Source organism: Centropristis striata, chromosome 1 (assembly GCF_030273125.1).
Source record: "Centropristis striata isolate RG_2023a ecotype Rhode Island chromosome 1, C.striata_1.0, whole genome shotgun sequence".
Lineage (NCBI taxonomy): Eukaryota > Metazoa > Chordata > Actinopteri > Perciformes > Serranidae > Centropristis > Centropristis striata.
In genome coordinates, this window is record NC_081517.1 from 43,148,748 (window position 1) to 43,168,706 (window position 19,959).

General features: G+C 37.3%; 1 protein-coding gene across 1 annotated transcript in view; it reads left to right on the forward strand.

The window, feature by feature from the left end:
- dchs2 (dachsous cadherin-related 2) overlaps window positions 1-18,694 on the forward strand; it is a 57,755-nt gene extending 39,061 nt beyond the window's left edge. The window contains exons 15-22 of the mRNA XM_059334497.1: window positions 1,546-2,406; window positions 3,796-3,909; window positions 5,998-6,209; window positions 7,242-7,393; window positions 8,331-8,461; window positions 10,008-10,294; window positions 11,551-11,692; window positions 15,502-18,694. Of these exons, the coding sequence (XP_059190480.1) occupies window positions 1,546-2,406; window positions 3,796-3,909; window positions 5,998-6,209; window positions 7,242-7,393; window positions 8,331-8,461; window positions 10,008-10,294; window positions 11,551-11,692; window positions 15,502-18,107 (4,505 nt within the window). The 3' untranslated portion in view covers window positions 18,108-18,694. The remainder of the gene's footprint in view (window positions 1-1,545; window positions 2,407-3,795; window positions 3,910-5,997; window positions 6,210-7,241; window positions 7,394-8,330; window positions 8,462-10,007; window positions 10,295-11,550; window positions 11,693-15,501) is intronic.
- The last annotated feature ends 1,265 nt before the right edge of the window (window positions 18,695-19,959 follow it).

Genomic DNA, 19,959 nt, shown 5'->3' on the forward strand with positions numbered 1-19,959 from the left:
GTCATATTTTGAGGAAAAAGTTACAAATTTATGAGAAAAAAATCTCAAATTAACGGTAAAAAAAAGTTACAAATTTGTGAGGAAAAAAATCTCAAATTAACGGTAAAAAAGTTGACGAGATTAAAGTGGCAAATCTACGAGAAAAATAATGCGCATATTTTTCTCGTAAATCTGTTACTTTCTTGCACAGATTTGCCACTTTAAATATCTTGAATCTGCGACTTTTTTTCTTGTACATTTGCTTTAATCTAGTAACGTCTTAATAGGGGGGTAATATTTTGAGTTTACGAGATTTAAGTGGCAAATCTACGAGGAAAAAAATATGCAGATTTATGAGATTTAAAGTGGTGAATCTGCAAGAAAAAAGTTGCTTTTTTTCCACTTTTTTCTCATAAATCTGTGACTTTTCGCACAGATTTTTCAACATTAAATCTCTGAAATCTGCAACTTTTTTTCTTATAGATTTGCCACTTTAATCTAGCAAATTTGCCACTTTTTTCTCTAAATGTTATTATATTATTATCATACTGATTGGTCAGATGTCATGGTGTCACTGTCTGTGACGTAGCCTGATCTTTGCTGATTAGCTGGAAGAAATCCATGTGGTTCTTCGACCAAACAGAGAGACATGGGGACCCAGTTAGATATCCACTGAAGTTACCAAATATAGTTTTTCGCCTGATAAAGAGTTAATGTAATTCTAGGGAGTTCAAAGTAGTTCAACATTTTTGTAAAAACATGATTTTATTTTGTTGTCTTTGTTTTTTTGTTTTGTTTTTTGTAACCGAAATAAAGCATTCATTCATTCATTCATTCTTTAGGTGACGATTACAGAGGTCGCTTCACCATCAACAGCCACACAGGTGTTGTGGCACCTCTACTTGCAAATTCCAAATTTAAACCCTAGAGAATATTTGAGGATATTACATACAGCCAGAATGTGTAAAAAAAAAAAAAACATACGGACCCGGGGGAGGGGGGTCACATTTTGAGGAAAAAGTTACAAATTTATGAGAAAAAAATCTCAAATTAATGGTAAAAAAGTTGACGAGATTAAAGTGGCAAATCTACGAGAAAAATAATGTGCAGATTTTTCTCGTAAATCTGTTACTTTTTCGCACAGATTTGCCATTTTAAATATCTTGAATCTGCAACTTTTTTTCTTGTAGATTTGTCACTTTAATCTAGCAAATTTGCCACTTTCTTCTCTAAATTTTATTATATTATTATCCTACTGATTGGTCAGATGTCATGGTGTCACTGTCTGTGACGTAGCCTGATCTTTGCTGATTAGCTGGAATAAATCCATGTGGTTCTTCGACCAAACAGAGAGACATGGGGACCCCATTTTGATATCCACTGAAGTTACCAAATATAGTTCTTCGCCTGATAAAGGGTTGATGTAATTCTAGGGAGTTCAAAGTAGTTCAACATTTTTGTAAAAACATGATTTTATTTTGTTGTCTTTGTTTTTTCTTTTTCTTTTTTGTAACCGAAATAAAGCATTCATTCATTAATTCATTCATTCTTTCATGCCGTCTGTAGGTGACGACTACAGAGGTCGCTTCACCATCAACAGCCACTCCGGCGTTGTGAGCACCACGCAGCTCCTCGACCGTGAGGAGAAGCAGAACTACACCCTCACCATCCAGGCCCGCGACTACGGCCCCGCCCCCCTCAGCTCCTCCACCCAGCTCCAGCTGCTGCTGCTGGACCAGAACGACAACATCCCCTCCTTCAGCCGCAAGAGCTACCACGCCTCCGTCAGCGAGAGTTTACCTGCCGGCGTGGAGGTCCTGCGTGTCAGCGCCTTCGATCCCGACGAGGGGTCCAACGGGGACCTGACCTACTCCCTGGCGGAGGACAGCAGCCAGGGCGCCTTCTCAGTGGACGCTGTCACAGGAGTGATCCGCACCACCAGGGCTCTGGACCGAGAGACCCGGGCCCAGTTCACCCTCAGAGCCGTGGCGACTGACGGCTGCAGCCAGGGACCGCTGAGCTCCGCGGCGTCGGTCACCGTTACGGTGGAGGACGTGAACGACAACGTGCCGGTCTGTGAGCAGAACCCCATGAACGCATGGGTTTCTATGAGGACTCTACCAAACCAGATAGTTACCACGGTGATGGCAACAGATGGCGACCAGGGTGATAACGGGACCATTCAGTTCATGTTGTACGACGAGGAGAATCTGTTCGACATCAACAGCGAGTCTGGAGAGATTTCACTCAGGAGACGAGTCAGAGCAGGTTTCTCTGGGAGGAAGCTGCAGGTCGTTGTTTCAGACAGAGGACGACCTCCTTTAACCTCCACCTGCCTGGTTTTCATCCACCTGAAGGGAGAACACGAAGGACTGCAGTTCATAAACAAAGTGTACAACGCTACTGTCAAGGAGAACACTAGAGCCGGTACGTTCTACCAACAAAATCCTTCTGTTTTCACTGTTTTTTTTTTTTTTTTCATAATATATTTTAATATTTTTTAATATTAGAATATTGGAGGATATTACATACAGCCAGAATGTGTAAAAAAAAAAAACCAAAACATACGGACCCGGGGGAGGGGGGGTCACATATATGAGAAAAAAATCTCAAATTAAAATCCTTCTGTTTTCACTTTTTTTTTTTTTTTTGTAATTTACTTTTTATTGGTTTTTGAAATGAACAAACGAACAATCAACATGAAGACCTATAGACAAATACAGAAAATATCAAAGAAAAAAGTAAAAGTGTACAAAAGGGGATTGGAAAACACCCCCAAAAAAATGAATAAATAAAATAAAATGAAAAGGGGAAAGGTACAAAGAAATGAAAGTATTCTGATCGTCCAATCTGAGATTACCTGAAATCCGGTTTTATGGTAGAGACATACACTAGTGGTCAAAAGTTTTAGAACACACCAACTTTTCCAGAATTTAATTGAAAATGATGCAGTTTATTGTCTCAGTGTACTCTGAAATTAATGCACATTTGCAACATTTAAAATTCTTTATTGAGCATGATAGTGTTTTGAAAATAAAAAAAAGATTCAAAATCACATTTTATGTTGAACTAAAGGACTAAAAAAAGACACAAAATGACCAAAAAAAAGACACCAAAAGACACAAAATGACTTACAAAGACATGAAAAGAATTCAAAAATGGACAAAATAGCCCAAGACTCCATAGAGTTAAGTTGTTAACCCATTTCTTGTTCCCTGAAAAAGGCCTACTTGTATAATTCTGAAATGTACATTATTTTTCAGTTTTGGTTAAGCTTACCTTTTTTTATTTACCTCTGGCAGTTCACCACTTACCTTTGTACCCTTTCAAGCTGTTCATTTGACTTGAACTGCTTGAATTTCAATAAGAAACTGGAAAAATTGGGGTGTTCTAAAACTTAGACCGGTAGTGTAGATACAAGGCAGACTGGTATTCTCCAAATGAGGTTCTCCAAGAAAAGTAGTAAACAACAAACTAACGACACAAAAAAAAAAAAAAAAAAAAAGATATTAATATAATGAAAAAATAAGCGGTGGTGCATGTATGCGTGTTCATGAATCTGTGTGTGTGTATGCATGTGTTAGTGTTAGTGTTGGGGAGGGGACCATTTAGTTCATCTCCTTAATTTGATTAAATATTTCCACTGTTTTTACCAGCCTTTCTTTACAGTATAACTTATTCCAAATATGTATTTGTTCCCTATTTCTAAAAGTTAGTCTTTCCATCTCTAAACTTTGTCCTGCTGTTAATAACCCATGCTGTTTTCACTTATACCAATAAATAACTCATCAATTGTTTCATTCTGTCTTTGTTCAGGCACTTGGATTGCCAAAGTGGAGGCCAGCGACCAAACCAACAGCAGACAAAGGATCACATACACCATATTTAGTGGCAACGAGAATCATGTTTTCTCCATCAACCGGCACACGGGTAAGAAACAAAACAAAACAAAACTTTGCTTTTGTTCCATTTTCTTCCTGTCCATCCAAAGTTCGCTAGTTATGATTAGCAGATGGCATTCTTGTTTTGCATTTGCATGAACATCATGCATGCTTTCATCATTTGAGTTATGCTAATAGCACAAATTCTCGTTCACTCGACCATTTTATTTTCCACAAAAGTATCCAGTAAATAACTTTTGATTTTCAGTCATCGCGATTGTTTATATTCAACCAATAAGATCCAGCCGCTCTGTGTCTCTCTTCAAATGCCCTTTCAGCTTATCTGGTACATCTAGTTGAGAGTAAATAAGTATTTCCTAAAGAATTATGATTGCTGCCTGTCTGATTTTATCACATTCTACCCTAGACTCTTTTTGGATTCATGTCTACATAAAGCAGTAGTTCTCAACCTTTTTGAGTCGCGACCCCCAATTTAACATGCATGTTGTCCACGACCCCCGCTCACTGAACACAATCTCACACGCACAGTTCAGATCACCCAAAAAAGAAACAAAATGACCTAAAAAAGGAAACAAAATGACCAAAAAAGACACAAATTGACCACAAAATGATCAAAAAAGACACAAAATGACCAAAAAAGACACAAAATTACCCAAAAAAGAAACAAAATAACCAAAAAAGACACAAAATTACCCAAAAAAGAAACAAAATAACCAAAAAAGAAACAAAATAACCAAAAAAAGACACAAAATAACCAAAAAAAGACACAAAATGACTAAAAAAAAGACACAAAATGACCAAAAAAGAAACAGAATTACCAAAAAAGTCACAAATGGACCACAAAATGATCAAAAAAGACACAGAATTACCAAATAAGACACAAAATGACCAAAAAAAGAAACAAAATAACCAAAAAAGAAACAAAATAACCAAAAAAAGACACAAAATAACCAAAAAAAGGACACAAAATGACCAAAAAAGAAACAAAATGACCAAAAAAGTCACAAATGGACCACAAAATGATCAAAAAAAGACTCAAAATGACCTAAAAAGTCACAAATTGACAAAAAAACACACAAAATGACCAAAAAGACTAAAACACATTAACACATGAACACTTTAACACAGTGGAGACAGAGCTGACTTCCAAAATGATTTGGCGACCCCCAGAAATCTTCTTTCGACCCCAATTGGGGTCCCGACCCCAAGGTTGAGAATAGCTGCCATAAAGAAATGAAGTAGACACAGTTCGGCTTAAATACACAATATTATACTGATGCAGGAACAAATACTTTTCTAGGGTTACCACAAAAACTGGAACCTAAAAGTGCTTCTGTCAACGCCTTTATTTGATAGATGAAATATCTGTTTTTCTTTCCATTACTTTGCCTTCATTTTTCCCTGATCTGATTTAAAAAAAATCTTGAAATAAAATGGACTAAACCAGTCACTAATGTTGGGTTTGCACGGTCATACCTCATCTCAGGGGTGTCAAACTCTGGCCCGCGGGCCAAATTTGGCCCGCAGTGTAATTTTATTTGGCCCGCGAGGCAATACCAAATTATTATATTATTATTGTACTATAAAAGCTGACCCGCCGGTATTATACGGCGCATTTACCGCTAATACTACAAATCCCACAATGCCCTGCTGTTGTTTTGGCGCGTCAATCAGGACAGGACCCAGAAACGCTCCTCTGTGACAGTCGTCATAGCAACCTCAAGCTAGAGCTGTCTCCCAGCTACCCCTTCCCAAAAATGGTGAAAAGAAAGGCAGAATTTATTAACCTGTTGAAAAAGTTTATTTTGATATTTAAATCAGAAGGATGCAAATAGAAAAGAGGCATACGATTTTTATTTAATTTTCATTTAATAAATTAATGACATTGATGTGTTTTTTATTTGAAATTTGATTTTGCATGTCTGCACTATTTAGTTATATATTGTATGTTTATAAGCGTTGCTGGTTCCATATTTAATGTTAAAGCAAAACATGTTTGGTATATATTAAAAGGTTTATTTGTTCAATGTTGGCCCGCGATTTTATTCAACTTTTACATTTTGGCCCATTGTGTGTTTGAGTTTGACACCCCTGCCTTCTCTTCTTCTTCATCCAGGTGAGGTCCGTGTGCAGAAAGATAACTCTCTGGACTTCGAGGCGAGCCCTCAGATCCAGCTGGTGGTTCTGGCTGACAACGGGCTGCAGACAGCTCACTGCAGGGTCTCCATCACTCTGCTGGATGTCAATGACAACGCACCAGTGTTTGAACACCACAGCTACAGAACAGCTGTCTGGGAGGGGCAAGTCCACAACACCTACATCATGCAGGTAAGGCAAAGCAAGGCAAGTTTATCTGTATAGCACAATTCAACACAGGGTAATTCAAAGTGCTTTACATACACATTAAAACAGCAAAAACAGTCAATTAAAACAGGGAAATAGAAATAAAAATATAAATAAGATAAAATAAGATACAGCAGGATAAGAAAATAGATAAAATAATAAAAAGTGTTACTCCCTCAGTTGAAATCACGAACACAAGTCGTTCCTTTTATGCACGGGCATTTATCTGCACATCGCCGTCATGCCGTGAGAACTAGATAAATTAAATAAAAAAACGATAAAGTGAGTGTCATATAATACAAAGCATTTTCCATAGAGAATAACATTAAAGAAATATCTTCCAAACATAAAAATACCTTACATAATGTACTGGATTTACTTAATAAAATAATAATATGCTTTGTTCACATTTTACATAAATTTAAACGCAATTAACCCACCACATTACTCCGTGAGCATCTTAAACATGTGTAACATAACGTAAACATAACGTAAACATACCTCATTGGCCGCGTTAACTCAAAAGGGAATAAGAAAGGAAACTTCAAAGTCGGGTCTTATTCAATCTTTGTATCGTTATTCTTATCGTCATCTTCTAATTAACATGCCAGGTGCGCTGTTACTCGTGTGCTGTGTAGAGTGCGTCTGAATAATGCCCCACCCCTCTACAACATAACAACATTAGTTCCGCTATGGAATACACATCTTTCCCTGTCTGTGCATGAACTTAAAATATATTATAAATAAAAATATGATCTTTTTAAAGTAAATTATTTAATTGTTGACTCAAAGTATAAAATTAACTTAAACTGTATAACTGTCTCTGACGGCAGCTACAAAAAGCACAAGTCAAACATTGCATAGTTAAAAAGTAAGGGCAGTAGAGTAGAGCAGATAAGTGTTAAAGTTAAGAGTACGCTAGTGATAGGTAGATACTATCACTATTTAAGCCCTTTATGACATTGGAAACACCATGCAGCTGAAACATCATTTCACCACTTAACATATTTTCTGCAGGTGTTAGCATCTGATGCTGACAGCGGGATCAACGGTCAGATTGAGTACTCCATTGTATCCGGTAATCCTAATGAAGCATTCATCTTGGATTCTGTTCGAGGGATTCTGGCTACAAATGTCTTGCTGGACCGTGAGATCACCCCCCAATATAAGTATGCCCGCCTCGTATATTAAAAAATATAATGGAATAATTTTTAGAATGCATGAAGGTCATGTAGACAAGTAGATATGTAAGTGTGAGTCATGGCTAGCCACTTTGAGATTAATAAAAAGGTAAGGTAAAAGTACTATTAACCCTATTCATCAAATTTTCTTACTATGATAATATAAACAGCAAATGCTTTTTCTACTTCTGATGATAAAATTAAGGAAATAATTGCAGTCTATAAGATGGTTTCAGCAAAAAAAGATGCAAAAAGAAAAAAGATTTTTAAACACCAGTCTTAATGAATAATGTGATACACAGTAAGTGTGACTTGGTGATTGAAAGTAAGAATGAATAATGAAATTAATTTTAAAACTGCGTATGTTCAATTGTGAGCTTAACCCTTTATCAGGCAAAGAACTATATTTGGTAACTTCAGGTAATATTTCGAGAAAAAAGTTGCAAATTTACTAGATTAAAGTGGCAAATCTACAAGAAAAAAAGTCGCAGATTTAAGAGATTTAAAGTGGCAAATCTGATTTACGAGAAAAAAGTGCAAAAAAAGCAACTTTTTCCCCCCAGATTCACCACTTTAACCCTTAACAGGGCACTCATTGAAATACTTGCAAATTCCAAATTTCAACCCGAGAGAATATTGGAGGATATTACATACTGCCAGAATGTGTAAAAAAAACAAAAAAAAAAAAACATACGGACCCACTGAAGTTACCAAATATAGTTCTTTGCCTGATAAAGGGTTAAAGTAATTCTAGGGAGTTCAAAGTAGTTCAACATTTGCTCATGCGAAGGTAAAATGACTTTTAGAAAGTACTCAAAAACTACAAATACTTAAAATGTCTGCCCAGTTCTATAATTGAGAGAACTATTATTAATTATTGGCATTCTATTATTGACATCATTTGTTTACTGCCTTTGTATTACAGGCTGGTTCTGCAGGCCGCAGACAGGGGGAACCCTCCGCTCACAAGCACTGCCACCATCAGGGTCCAAGTGGTGGACGTCAATGACAACAGCCCTGCCATCCCCCCCATGGAGCCTGTGGTCATAGCAGAGAGTAAGACGGACCTCCACTGCTCTCTATGTTTAACAGTAATTTGTATATACCTATTTGTGAGCGTATTAGTCTAGACGGATTTCAGAATAAAGGCCTCCTATAAGAAGTGAAGAGCATTTATGGGTACAAGTCAGGAACCGGCCTACCTTACATATCTCAAGGGTGCTGAGTCCAAAAAAAAATGGTTCCCAAGCGAAATTTTGAGTTTTTGACCTTCTCATTTGCATATCAAAATGGCCGCCAAATTGCCCATCTTGCTCAGTCATTGGACCATTTCCCCAAAGTTTTTTTGTAAGTAGACAATCAAGATGAGGAAATTAAGTTTCTGGATCTATAGTCTAGGGTCAGAGCGAGGATATAGTGGAGGCTTTATGTATATATATATATATATATATATATGCAAAATACCAACTGGAACATTTAAAAGTGATTGATTGAATATTTATGTCGACCTTATGATACAAATAATGCTTAATTTCTCCATAAAAGTTGGTATTTTGCATATATATATACAGTACAGGCCAAAAGTTTGGACACACCTCATTCAATGCGTTTTTCTTTATTTTCATGACTATTGACATTGTAGATTCATCAAAACTATGAATGAACACATATGGAATTATGTACTTAACAAAAAAGTGTGAAATAACTGAAAACATGTCTTGTATTTTAGATTCCTCAAAGTAACCACCCTTTGCTTACTAGAATATAAGACATGTTTTCAGTTATTTCACACTTTTTTGTTAAGTACATAATTCCAAATGTGTTCATTAATAGTTTCGATGAATCTACAATGTAAATAGTCATGAAAATAAAGGAAACACATTGAATGAGAAGGTGTGTCCAAACTTTTGGCCTGTACTGTATATATATATGCAAAATACCAACTTTTATGGAGAAATTAAGCATTATTTGTATCATAAGGTCGACATAAATATTCAATCAATCACTTTTAAATGTTCCAGTTGGTATTTTGCATATATATATATATATATATATATATACATAAAGCCTCCACTATATTCTTGCTCTGACCCTAGACTATAGATCCAGAAACTTAATTTCCTCATCTTGATTGTCTACTTAATCTACAATGTAAATAGTCATGAAAATAAAGGAAACACATTGAATGAGAAGGTGTGTCCAAACTTTTGGCCTGTACTGTATATATATATATATATATATATATATATATATATATATACATTAAAAAAGAAACTGAGCCTCCACTATATTCCTGCTCTGACCCTAGACTATAGATCCAGAAACTTAATTTCCTCATCTTGATTGCCTACTTACAAAAAAACTTGGGGAAAATGGTCCAACGACTGAGCAAGATGGGCAATTTTGGCGGCCATTTTGATATGCAAATGAGAAGGTCAAAAACTCAAAATTTCGCTTGGGAACCTTTTTTTTTTTTTGATTCAGCACCCTTGAAATAAGTAAAGTAGGCCAGTTCCTGACTTGTACCCATAAATGCTCCTCACTTTCACTTTTTGGACGATTCTGTCTAGACTAATATTTTGACGTCCCCTTTTTCCTGCAGATCTTCCTGCAGGTTACATGGTCACGCAGGTGACTGCAAACGACGTGGACCTGAGCTCAACCATCACATACAGCTTCTCAGATAACAGCAGCACCAACGTTCCCTTTGCTATCGACCGATATACTGGTGTGGTGACCCTGACTCGAGCTCTCGACTACGAGGAGCAGACGGAGTACACGTTGACCGTCTGGGCCTCTGATTCGCTCCACCAGACCACTGGAGAGGTCAAAGTTCAAGTGCTTGACGTCAATGACAACGCGCCAGTCTTTACTAAGGTCTCCTATCAGGTACGGATCAAGGTTATAATAGTTTTGGATTTTTCATTAGTTTTAGTTTTAATTTCATTGTGAATTTTTGTTTTCAAATTCAGTTAGTTTTAGTTAGTTTTTAGAGTGAGTTTTCTAGTTTTAGTTTAGTTTTTATTAGTTTTAGTGTTAGTTTTAGTTTTTTTGTAATGGGCTATATGTTGGGTGCCAGATTCAAAGAGGTCATAATACATTTTGCCTTTATTTCCTTTGGTTTCAGCCCCAATAAGGTTATTAACTCTTACAGTTCTGGGTGTTTTGAATTTTGTTTCAAGTGTAGACATCCCAGTCTCAGTGAACATATTCACCATGTGTTACATGTTCAAATAGAAACACTGAATTATGAATGAAAAAATGAAAACGAAGGACATTTTCACTATAATTTTTTGTTAGTTTTAGTTAGTTTTGTAACCACGCAATACAGTTTCAGTTAGTTATTGTTTTTTTAAAACTTTAGTAAATATAAATAAAAAATAAAAACTCTAGTTTTTATTTTTATTTCAGTTAACGACATTTTTTTTGATTTAACTCGCAGTATATTGTCAAACAAGCAGACATGCTTTATAATCCAGGGAACAATTTGTTTATTTGTATACCATCTGTTAAATTGAAAAGAGTTTTATAGTTATACAAAACTAAAAACGAAAACTAAGGACATTTTCACTATAATTTTAGTAATAATACAGTTTCAGTTAGTTATCGTTTTTTTAAAACTCTAGTAAATATAAATAAAAAAGATTTTCGTTAACTGAAATAAAAATAAAAACTAGAGTTTTTATTTTTATTTCAGTTAACGAAAATCTTTTTTCAATTCTAGTTTTCGTTACTTCGTTAGTTTTCGTTAACTATAATAACCTTGGTACAGATGATATATTTATCAATCAGTTTGAAGGTTAAAAAGTTGAATGCCTACAGGTTGATCGGTTCTTAAAAATGCTGAGTTATAAAGCATGTTTATTTGCCTCGTCAGAAAGTGGTATCTGACTACACTGAAAAAAGAAAATAGTTGAACCAACTTAATTGAATTGTTTCATTTGGTAACACCTAAATGAATTAAGTTCTTTCAAATTAATTTAAAATAAATTGTGTTAATCTAACTTATTAAATGAATTTGAAAGAACTTAATTCATTTAGGTGTTACCAAATGAAACAATTCAATTAAGTTAGTTCTTTTTTCAGTGTAAGTATACATCGGGATCTTGCTGCAGATTTGACTCATTATTTGTTCTCTCTTTCAGGTGGAGTTGTCAGAGTTGGTTTCTGCTGACACGTTAGTTTTGTCAGTGTCTGCTACTGACAGAGACTCTGGACTCAATGGGAAGATCACCTACAGACTGCTTTCATCTCCTTTACAAGGCTTTTACATAGAGCCAGACAATGGTAAGATTTGCATAACTGATGGAAAATAAATCCTGTAATATGGCTCTGATATAAATGCCTCATTGTCAGTAAACTCGTATAAAAAGGGAGGAGAGGTTAAGAAGTCACCAAAAGGATAAAAGTTATCCAAAATGTATCGCAGTTCTTCTGTAAAACGCATTACTTTAGCTTTACAAGTTTCACGACTTATGACTGTCTGGTGGTTTGATTTTCATATTCATCCCTCTTATTTCTTCCATTAAAACAGTTTTTCTGGCCTAGTTAAATGGGCACATGCCAAAGAAAAAGGCCCAGAGAAAGTCTTTGCCTGGTTATGAGCAACACACTACAGTATCAGAAGTTACTGGGAGTTGTCATTCTGCCAGTAGCAGTATATTTCTCCAGTGTTTATATTTTTGTAGTCTTGGATGTGCAAGTGAGTTCTTTGGATGGAGGGAGAGTGAAGCAGCAGAGAAGGGAATGAGAAGTCATTGAGATAAAGTGCTGCAGAGGAGCCATGCATATCCTATTATCTCCTTTTTTTTAAAATTCTAAACCAGCAAGGAAGATAAATCCTGCAGAGCTGAAATGAAGTCCTGGCCGGTCTCTTCCACTCAAGTGTGATTTATGGGCTTCTGTCATGTTTGAAGTCCAAAGTTTAATATCAAAGAAATGTATGTGCCCATGTTTTGCGGTGAGGATCACAAATGGAAAGTGAAAATTGCACCAATGTTGACTAAAGCTCTCTAAATCCCAAACATTTTTTATGGTACTTTTTGCGGTACGTTGCCTCTCAGTTTTTCCATGCCTATTTGTTTCACAAACAATGAATGGTGCAGGTTTAGAGCAGAGCTTTAGAATTAATAAAGACATCATGTAGAAAAGTTTAAGTGGCAGTGAAGTGGAACAATAAATTGAACGTACAAACACTTCCTTGTCATCCAAGAAGAACATTTTGCTCTTGCAGTCTGCATATGGAATTCATTAAAGAGTAGTCACACTGGAAATGATGTTGCATTGCGGTGTAATGACAAGGACAATTTTGATTCAACTCGCAGTATATTGTCAAACAAGCAGACATGCTTTATAATCCACGGAGCAATTTGTGTATTTGTATACCATCTGTTAAATTGAAAAGAGTTTTATAGTTATACATGTGTGAACCCAGATGTCAGGTCTTTCCTAAGATTTTTTGACCTCATAAGCAGTTTCATTGCAAGATAAAATCAGCATATGTTTCAGTGCTTTGAGTGGAATTTAATGTTTTGATAAAAGTGAGACAGATTTTAGTATTAGATGTTTATGGACATTGAAGTCTGATTATTGTAAAGTTGTAAGCACAGTTGCCTATTTTTGCATCCAGCTGACAGAGAGCAACATCAGGGTTAATCTTGAGTCATTTTTCTAACCACCTGGCAAACCTAAAGCTGTAGTCCGGCAGCTTAGGACCAGATTTAAGAATAAAGGGGACACGTCGGACAAAAGCACCACATTTTTTCCACGTGCTCTCCATCACCATAAGTTTCAATTTTTGGTAGGAGCTACTTCATCAAGATTGCAAATCGGAGATGGCACCCATATAAAGTCTATGAGAACCAACATGTCTTCCAAGCCACTTCGAAGGTCAATTTTAGTGTCAAAATCTACATTTACTGGGTCAAAGAATCATTTAAAGCTATTAAGAACATCACAAGGTGATTTTTTGATCATTTGATCTTTTATTATTTATTACATTTACAACTACAAAGATCTTTGCAATTCCAGTGTACCTTCTTGCACCACAGCCACTTGCACATTTTGTGCATTTTATCAATTTTTCAAAATACATGCACTTTATATGACCTATTTAAATAATCATCTAGTGATATTCTCAATAGCTTTAAATGATTCTTTGACCCAGTAAATGTATATTTTGACACCAAGATTGACCTTCGAAGTGGTTTGGAAGATATATTGGTTCTCATAGATTTTATATGGCTGCCATCTCCGATCTGCAATCTTGATGAAGTGGCTCCTACCAAAAATTGAAACTTATGGTGACAGAGAGCATGTGGAAAAAATTTGGTGCTTTTGTCCGGCGTGTCCCCTTTATTTAGCTCAGCCACCTGACTACTAGTACTCACAGACCTCTTAGCTTTATTTTACTTGCTACCAAGTCCTGACAGGAATATCTCTCTCTTTAGCATGTGAAATGCCCCGCTATGAGCATATCCAGTCTCTCACTTTGTCCGTCTGCAGCTTAGTGCTGGACAAAAAAAATCTACAATTTAAATTGACTTTTGATTTTAACTCTAAACTCTATGCCATTGTTAAACTATCAAGTCTTGATTCATAGTTTCACAGTTCATTCAAGATCAACAGATGATTGGTTTCATGCCCTGATAAATTGCTATATGCTATAAAAAAAAATAGGATTATTTTTATTTGAAACTCCATTGTGCTCCTCACTCAAAATCCTTTTCATCCAGCACACACCAGACAAGTTTTTTTGTGTCGAGCAGTGCTGTAGCACCACGGTAAAAGAAAAAGTGACTCTTTAACCCATAAGAACCCAGAGCCAGTTATCCTTAAAGGATTTCTGATGTTTTAAAAAAAAAATACTACCCCTAAATGTCAAAGATCTGTGATGTGACATAGATGTTAGAATGGGCGTTTATGGTATTTATGTTTATAATACTTCTTATATTAAAATAAATTTAAAAAAAAATAGACACATTTTCTGCTTACAGAGACACAAATTTGCCTTTTTCTTTTGCATCTCCATAATATATATCAAATTTGTGACTTTAATTTCTTCAAGAAATGTGGTCAGAACAAGTTAAATGCAATACAGGACAAACTATTAACGGATTAGAATTGTTAAATAGGTTTAAACCTAGCCTACACAGAAAAATCTGTAGTGTTGTTCTTTCAGTGTTAATAATTTTGAGTTAGTGGGTGTTGATTTTGGAGTTGTTTTAACACTTTAACACAAGTGAGTTACGTGTTAACACCTGAGTTAGAATCACTTCAGCTGGAGTTGATTTTCAGATTTTGTGACTTGTATGTTCGGCTAAAGACAGAATGCACTTTTAATGTATCGTAAAACAAAACAATGAATGTTAATTATCACATTAGTGAAAGGAAATATCATGATTTTAGGGTTAAAAAATACACTTTAATGTGTCAAAGTAACACGATGTATGTTAAATATTAACACACAGTGAAAGGGAATAACACGATTTTAGCGTTGAAAATACACTTAAATGTGTTGTAAAATAACACGATGTATGTTAAAAATTAACACTCTAATTAACACATGATTTGGAGTAAAAAGTGAACTTATGTGGTGTCATAAAACAACACCAAGGGTGTCAAATATTTAACACTATTAAAGAGTTAAAATATTTACACTTTTCAAAGTGTAATTTTAACTCAGAGTCCGTGAGAACTATATAAACTCAGAAAAAGTGTTACAATTAACACTCTGTGAGTTGAATTAACACTCCCGATTTTGCTGTAAAAATAAGCTTTTTAAAGTTCTGTTTGCAGTCACAGCCACATTTTGAGGAAGTCACTTCTTGTCACAGTCACATGACCACCACACCAGGGTGTTGAGTTTACGTCACTTAGGGATTTAATGAGTTAAGGTGAAGCATAAAGCTGAATATGGGAGATTCTAGAAGATTTAAAGTGTTTGTTACACGGGTGTCACCATGGGTTCTTATGGGTTAATTTCATGCATAGATGTCAAGTTATTTTGCCTTTTTTGTCTTAAAAATGAACTGGTCAAAAGCAAAAGAAGCTGATCAAACACTGATTAACTCATGAATACATGTCTTGTCTTGTAGGGTCTGTTTTCACCAACAAGCCCTTGAAAGCCATCACAAACAGTAACCTGATCCATCTTCTGGTTGAGGCCAAAGACGATGGCGACCCCGTGCTGTCTACTGTCACCTCCATAGATGTCCTGATTCTGGACACCAACGACCACGCACCTTTGTTCCACCAGGACATCTATACGCTCACCGTCCCAGAGGACACCCCAACAGACACCACCTTACTGACGCTGTCTGCTGAAGACCAAGATTGGAGCCCTGAAAACACCCATCTGGACTACGCCATCATCAGGGGGAATGAGGAAAAGCGATTCTGTCTGGAAGTCAAAATGCTTCAGGTGGAGAACCAGATGAAGAATGTCGGAAAGCTTGTTCTGTGCAATCCTTTAGACCGTGAGACCACGGAGAGCTATGCACTAACAGTGAGTGTGTCTGATCGAGGAACACCTCCACTCAACAGCTCTGCTGTTGTCATGGTGACTGTGACAGACTGCAATGATAACGCCCCGGTGTTTTCCAACACAGAATATCATGCACAGGTGAGTGAAAAAAGCCATGTAGGTACCAGGCTGGTCCAGGTCAGCGCTCAGGATCCTGACCTGGGAACCAACGGCCTTTTGCGGTACGACATTATCTCAGGCAACAGCAAAGGTCACCTCAAGCTAGACCCTCACTCTGGCCTTCTGGTGGTCAACGACTCCCTCGACCATGAGGAAGACTCAAAATATACCCTCACCATCCGGGTATCTGATGGTGGTGAATCATCTGAAGAACGTAAAGTGGCTTTTACAGTCGTCTTCATCACAGTGTTGGATGAAAATGACAACACTCCATACTTCATGTTCTCTACTTTTAACTGTTCTGTCCTGGAGAATCTCCCAGCGTTTACCCACACCTGTTCCATCCATGCTGTTGACAATGACTCGGGCCCCTACGGCCAGCTCACCTACTCTATTGTGTCCTCCTGCTTCATGGACTATGGCAGTGGCAGCCCTGAGAAGAGGGAGGCCTTCGCCATTGACCCCCTAACAGGGGACATCCACACCAGACAGACCTTTGATTACGAACGCGAGAATGAGTACTGCTTTATAGTGGAGGCCAGGGACAAAGGCGATAAAGCAGCTACCGTGAGAGTGCAGGTGTCCATCAAGGGGGTGGATGAGTTCAGTCCAGCCTTCACCCAGAAGCAGTACCATTTCCTCCTGCCAGAAAACGCCAAGCCTGGAGAGACGGTCGGTTATGTGATGGCGATGGACCATGATGGAGGCGTTGACGGGACGGTGGAGTACTCCCTTGTGAAGTCATCACCGTTTTTCTCAATAAACAAAACAATTGGTGCCATTTTTGTGTCGGGTCCTGTATTTCGCAGAAGAGGCAGCTACGGCAGTGACGACATGGTGGAGTTGGTCGTCTCTGCAGGTAGTCCCAGGTTGGCCTCCAGGACCACGGCCTGCCTGGTTTTCGTCAATATCTCCAGCTCAGCAGAAGCACTCACCGGGGTGCCTCTTGATGCGCATATGCTCAGTTTGAGCGTCTCACTAATAATGTTCCTCCTTGTCCTCCTCCTTTTTGTGGGCTTAGTTCTCAGGTACAAGATCAAGGAAGCGGCCATCAAAAAGGCCGCTTCTATTGCGGCAAACTTGAACCATGGTGCAGGTTCGTTCCGTAGATCCAACAGCCAAAGTGCGATCTCTCTGCATGAGATAAAACGGCCCAGCATCTTAGTGACCAAGAGGGACTTATCAAACACTTACAATCAGTCAGACTCAAGCGGCCGTGGATCAGCAGAAGGTGAGACAGCTGAGGACCAGGAGATCAAGTGGATTAATCAGAACCCCTGCCGCAAAAGAGACGATTCGGCACCAGGGAACCAGGCCGCAGAGATCCCAGATTCTGCTTTACCTGGGGACAATATCTCCTGCCACTCTATTGATGTAGGGCCAGAGCACATTTTATCTGTAAATAAACGTTTTGTTTCAGGGATGGCCAGCACAGAGAGCCTCCACCATTTCAAAGAAGAGGGGGGAGGTGAGGGACTACTTCCTGCAATACTTAGAGTGAGGGATTTGGAAGAATGCATGAGGACAAGTGGGTATGCTCCGCTCTCGGAGGCCGAGGCCTCTGCAGATTCTCTCTCTTCACTGGTGTGTCTGGAGGAGCAGCTGCAGGGCAGCTATAACTGGGACTACGTACTGGACTGGGAGCCACGCTTCCAGACTCTGGCCTCTGTTTTCACAGATATTGGGATGCTCCCTGACGAGGAGCTTCAAGGTGGCCGTGAGGACTTAGCAGCAGAGGCAAGTTGTCTCATGTACCCACCGCCTCTAATAACGGGTGTGGCTCAGCCTGGCATTAGGACTGTACCTCCACGAAAGCCGGGACGCATGCCAAGTCTGAGAAGAAAGCGATCTTTCCCCAAATATGCATATTCCCCCTTAGCCAGGAACACGGGACTCACCCCTTCAGCCATGACGCCCAATTTTTCCCCGTCACTGTCTTCTCTCACCATTAGGACTCCCAGTGCCTCACCTGTTGTCTCTGAGACCGGGGTGGGAGGCATCAGATTCGACTCCGGGCCCCTCACTGCCAGCCTATTGGAGTCAGAAATCCAGGTGTAGACATGGACTTTGATCAACTTTATCTCAGATATTAAATTCCATCTTTCATTCACCATTGAAGGGATTTCCATGAGTATTTTTAAGGGTCACAATTTAGTTTTTCATTTTGGGTAATTGACAACATTCATCCCATTTTTATGGTTTTTAGACTCATGAGTTTAGTCTCAAAGGGGCAATAAGAGACAAAGTTGCCATTTGAACATCATGTAGTCATGTAATTACTTAGATTGAGGTTGATTTCATAACTTGCTTCAGTAATAAAACAAATATCTGGGAAAGCCCGAACTCCATCTTGCATTATATTCTTATATAATGCAGCACTTTGAATAAGAGCAGATGTTCGAGCCGGTTATTAATTATTGAAAGTTTTATTGTAAACATATTTATATGTGCAGAAAATGAAACACTTCGTTATTGCAATTGGTTGCAGCTTCTAAATGGCAACCTTTCAAGCTTTGTTTAACTTTATTAAGCAAAGAAAGGCAACATTGTTCTGTGGTTAAGTCTATCTTCCCTTGGAATCATAAAAAACGGGGTTTTGAATACAGACTCATTTTTGCCTCCCTCGTCTTTAATATGTTCTGCCAAATAAAATGTTGAACAGAAACTTATTTTATTCTTTCAATCCGAGACACTTTTTAATTTCCATCTAATATTATTCAGTCTTTCAAAGTCAAGGCAGACAAAACAAAAAAGTGGGATTCTTCACTGGCACTGGCATTCTGGCACTAATTTTGAACTGATTTTAAAAATGGGATTATATTGTCATCATGGTCATCATGATGGCAGATTTTCATAAAGTAGTTCCAGATTCTGTCTGTTTTATTTTCTCATGAACAGAAATGGTCTGTTCCTTTCATGATTGTTTTTGTGTGTGTGCTGACTGTAGACACTCTTGTTAATAAACAGCACTTTATGTACAATTTCCAGAGGACTGTATGAGTTTAAATTAATACATGTGAGAACAGAATTGCAAGAAAAGAAACTTTCTTCTGTATTTTTCTTGGATTCAACATTAAAGGATTGATGTTGTGGTACTGGTTGTCTTTTCAGGATGATTTAATAGCTTATTAATATACATATGTGTATAAAATCACATTCAAAAGACAAATTATTTCTGTAGATGAGACAGACTATTCTCATGAATGGTGTGTAGTGATTCTACAAAAATAATGCACATTAATTTATTGGTATCCCATGCAATTGTATCCGCTGATGGAGCAACGTAATGTGAAATGTATATATATATATATATATATATATATATATATATATTTAGTTGCTGTGGGAAATAGACTATACTAAATATAATAATAATAATAATAATGACTCAATTTATCTCGATTTGCAATATGAAAATGAAACATTTTGAAAAAAGTCTTGTAATATCCTCCAATAACATTTAAGGGTTGACATTTTCAATTTCCAGGAGTGCCCTATAAAGGGTTAAGTATCAAAATGTGCTTACTTATTCTTGCAGGGTATATGAAGTGAGTAGTGGTTTAATAAATTAAGTTGCTCTCCTTTTTTAAAAAAAATATATGATACAATTGCATATTTTGCTTATTAATGAGTATTTTTCCTGAATCTCTTTTTCCCATGGACATCCTCTGTATTTTCCCTATTTTTTGCTCAACAAGTATCCAAGTTCAAGCAATTCATACTGCATTTCACATTTTAAAAAAGTTAAATGCCATAGCTAAATGCCTGATCTTAACCTCTTGAACCTTTTTGTTTTCCTTCAAAATCTTTCTAAGTAACCTCAAAGTTGTTCAAACATTTTTATGTGGTAGAGAACAACACAGCTGGGTTCAAGGCTTCATTGAGGCTGCATCATGTTTGAGTGAAATAT